At 42.1% G+C, this 2882-nt stretch overlaps 1 protein-coding gene across 1 annotated transcript; it reads right to left on the bottom strand.

The window, feature by feature from the left end:
- Positions 1 to 395: 395 nt before the first annotated feature.
- LOC149847054 (uncharacterized) lies at positions 396 to 770 on the bottom strand. Its single transcript, XM_089993102.1, has one exon. The coding sequence runs from the start codon at positions 768 to 770 to the stop codon at positions 396 to 398; it is 375 nt and encodes a 124-aa protein (XP_089849228.1).
- Positions 771 to 2882: the final 2112 nt, after the last annotated feature.

The raw sequence follows: 2882 nt of genomic DNA, 5'->3' as shown, positions 1-2882 counted from the left end.
AAAAAGAGAGAAAATCATAATCACTTGAAAGCAATCATAACAAGGGTTAAAAAAAAAAACAACTCTTTTCCTTTGTATTCATTGACATTTTTTGTCCAAGAATTAGTTACACTTCAGATCTACGGACTAACCCTTAAGAGTATTTTTCAACCTAAATAAATTACAAGTGACTTAATACTTTATATCAATACTCAACCAAAACAAAACAAACTCTAGACACAACTAAACAAAGTAGGTTGTGGGGGAACAGACTCTCCCCTTTAAGTCATGTGCCGCCCTCGACGCCAACTGTTTCGTAGTAAGTCCTGTTTTCGGTCGGATAGCGGCTTTTTATTAGGAATACTGACTCTCACGTCGGCTTCGTTGTCTCATCCCACTGCACCAGATAATTTCTTCTATTTGCTCAAGTAATTAACATTGTGACAAAGGATCTTGTTGAGACGCTTCTCGGCTCGTTGTGCTATCGGAGCCCTTTGTAGGATATGAGCGTATTGTGGCACGTTACATTTTGGATCTCTATCATCCACATGAAAGGGTTTCAGGTTGCACACGCGAAACACTTGGTGCACTTTGAAGTTTGGGGGTAGGTCCAGCTTGTACGCTAGGTTGCCAACTTTCTTGGTGATGGTGAATGGTTTCTTGTATTTTCTGATCAGTCTACGGTGGTGTCCACGAAAGATGTCTGTGTGATCTGGGTAGAGTTTCACCATCACCTGGTCCTCAACACGGAACCCAGAAGGACGATGGTGCTTGTCCGCCCACTTCTTCATCCTCTTGGTCGCTTTATACAGAAACGCCTTCTCCAGCTCGATGTCCGTGTCAATCTCGCACAAACTGATAGACAAAGGATGACCTTCCCTATCGCGACATGAAGACGCATCTTCCTTTAGTTATGAGGAGGTCATCTCGTGGCCAGAATCATCGAATCTTTCCCGCTTGCGCCAGAGAGACAAGGTGCAGCAATGTTATGTCCTGCTATATTTCTTCGCGGATGTAGTCCAGCAATGCTCGTACTACCATCAGTTCTACCTTGCGACTCAGGGCATCAGCAACAACATTGGCCTTCCCCACCTTATACTCCAAAGCGAAGTCGAACTCAGCTAAAAATATTTGCCATTGAGCTTGCTTGAGTGTTAGCTTCTTTTGCGTCTGAAAATAGCTTGTGGCGATGTTGTTTGTCTTGACGATGAATTTGATACCCAAAAGATAGTGCCGCCAGATCCTGAAGCAGTGTACGATGACCATCATTTAACTCTCGTGCACTATGTAGCGCATCTTCGCATCCTTTAGCTTTTGGCTCTCATAGTCTATTGGATGGCCATCCTAGAAGAGTACTGGGACATTAAAGGGTGCTTTAGAAGGATAAATAATGCATGCCTCCAACATCTCGTCCAACTACAACTCCTTCAATTCAATCAGCCCCATGCAATAAGGGATTATGGCAGAGAGCTTTGCTCTAAGGGTTTAACTCTAACTTATAGTTCACCTCGCATCTCAGCGACAAATGCTTCAGCAATTTCGGGGGCTTTACTCTCCGAAATTCAGCCAATAGTGGGGCAAAGATCGGTGACACTGTTGTTTCCACCTTTCTTTCTTCGATGTGCATGACGATTAGGAATGTTTTATCTCCATGCTTGACACATTTCTTCAATTGCATAGCAGATAGCATTGAAGACTTACCTCCAAGAGTAAGACACTGCGTCGTGTGTAAAAAGTTTGGCCCCATGATTGTCAATGAGTTGAACTTCAACAACATCATCATATTTTGGCTGCGAAGAAACTCCATGTCCAAAATTATTCTAAAGTCGTCTAGAGACACCACTAAGAAGTTAGCTTTATCGGCCTATCTCCCAATTTGGATATCCATATCCCTTGCTTCACTAAGGATTAGCTTGACCTCATAGTTCACCATCTTAATGGTCCTCTACTTTGGCCCAGGCTTCAAGCCCAACCGCTCTGCCTCTTCTCATGAGATGAAATTATGTGTGGCCTCAGAGTCTACCATTATCGTAGTAGACTTCTCATTCGTAATGACTTTCAGATACATGAACTCTTTTTTAATCGGCATGCTCTTGGTTGTGCAACTTCTATCTGTGTTAATCGTTTGCATGGCTCTCATCCTTGGTTGCATGACTTCAATGTCACTACTCTCTACTTACACTGCATTGGTCTGCCCGTCGTCCTTCATGAGGTGCTTTGGACATTGCCTGGCAATATGTCTCTCGCTATAGAACTAATAAGTCACAACCAACCCTTTGTTGTGGTAATTATTGTGTTTTCTATAATTCTACTTATTGTTAGTATGGTACTGGGTCGACGACTCACCTTTATTATCACACTAATCCTCCTTCTTGCCTCTATGGTGTAGTTTCTTCACAACCTTAGCCGATAGAGTAAAGGACTTACACTATGTATCCACTAGTCGCTCGACCATCATATGCGCATGTTTCAAAGTCTGAGGATTGGTCATTTTTACTTTGGGTTGTGCCCAAGGTTGTAGTTTCACAATAAACCAGTTGAGTTTATCTTCATTCGACATGTTGGGTATGTCTAGCATGGGCTTCTAGAATATTTTGATGTAGTCTTGCTAGGCTTCAGTGTGCTTGAGTTCTGCCACCATCCGATAAGCTTGACGTTGTGCATTTATTGGAATAAAGTAGTTTCGTAGCTCAGTTTTGAAGGCTTCAAAGGTATTAATCATGCATTGACCCCTTTCTATGTCACTATGCTTTTGTCTCTACCAGGCTATAGCATCTTTGTCAAATAAAGTTATTATCATCTTCACCCTGAAGTCTTTAGTCAATACATTATGAATGTTCAAGTAGTCTTTCACCTAGAACAGAAAGTTTTATATGACCTTGCTATCCTTGGAATCATTGAAT

Source organism: Nuphar pumila, chromosome 2 (genome assembly GCF_984573655.1).
Source record: "Nuphar pumila chromosome 2, dmNupPumi1.hap1.1, whole genome shotgun sequence".
NCBI lineage: Eukaryota > Viridiplantae > Streptophyta > Magnoliopsida > Nymphaeales > Nymphaeaceae > Nuphar > Nuphar pumila.
This window is presented reverse-complemented; position numbering and strand designations above follow the sequence as displayed.

What these genes read in the sequence shown, in the direction of transcription:
- LOC149847054 (XM_089993102.1), bottom strand. Translation starts at nt 770, where the DNA reads ATGAAGAAGTGGGCGGACAAGCACCATCGTCCTTCTGGGTTCCGTGTT.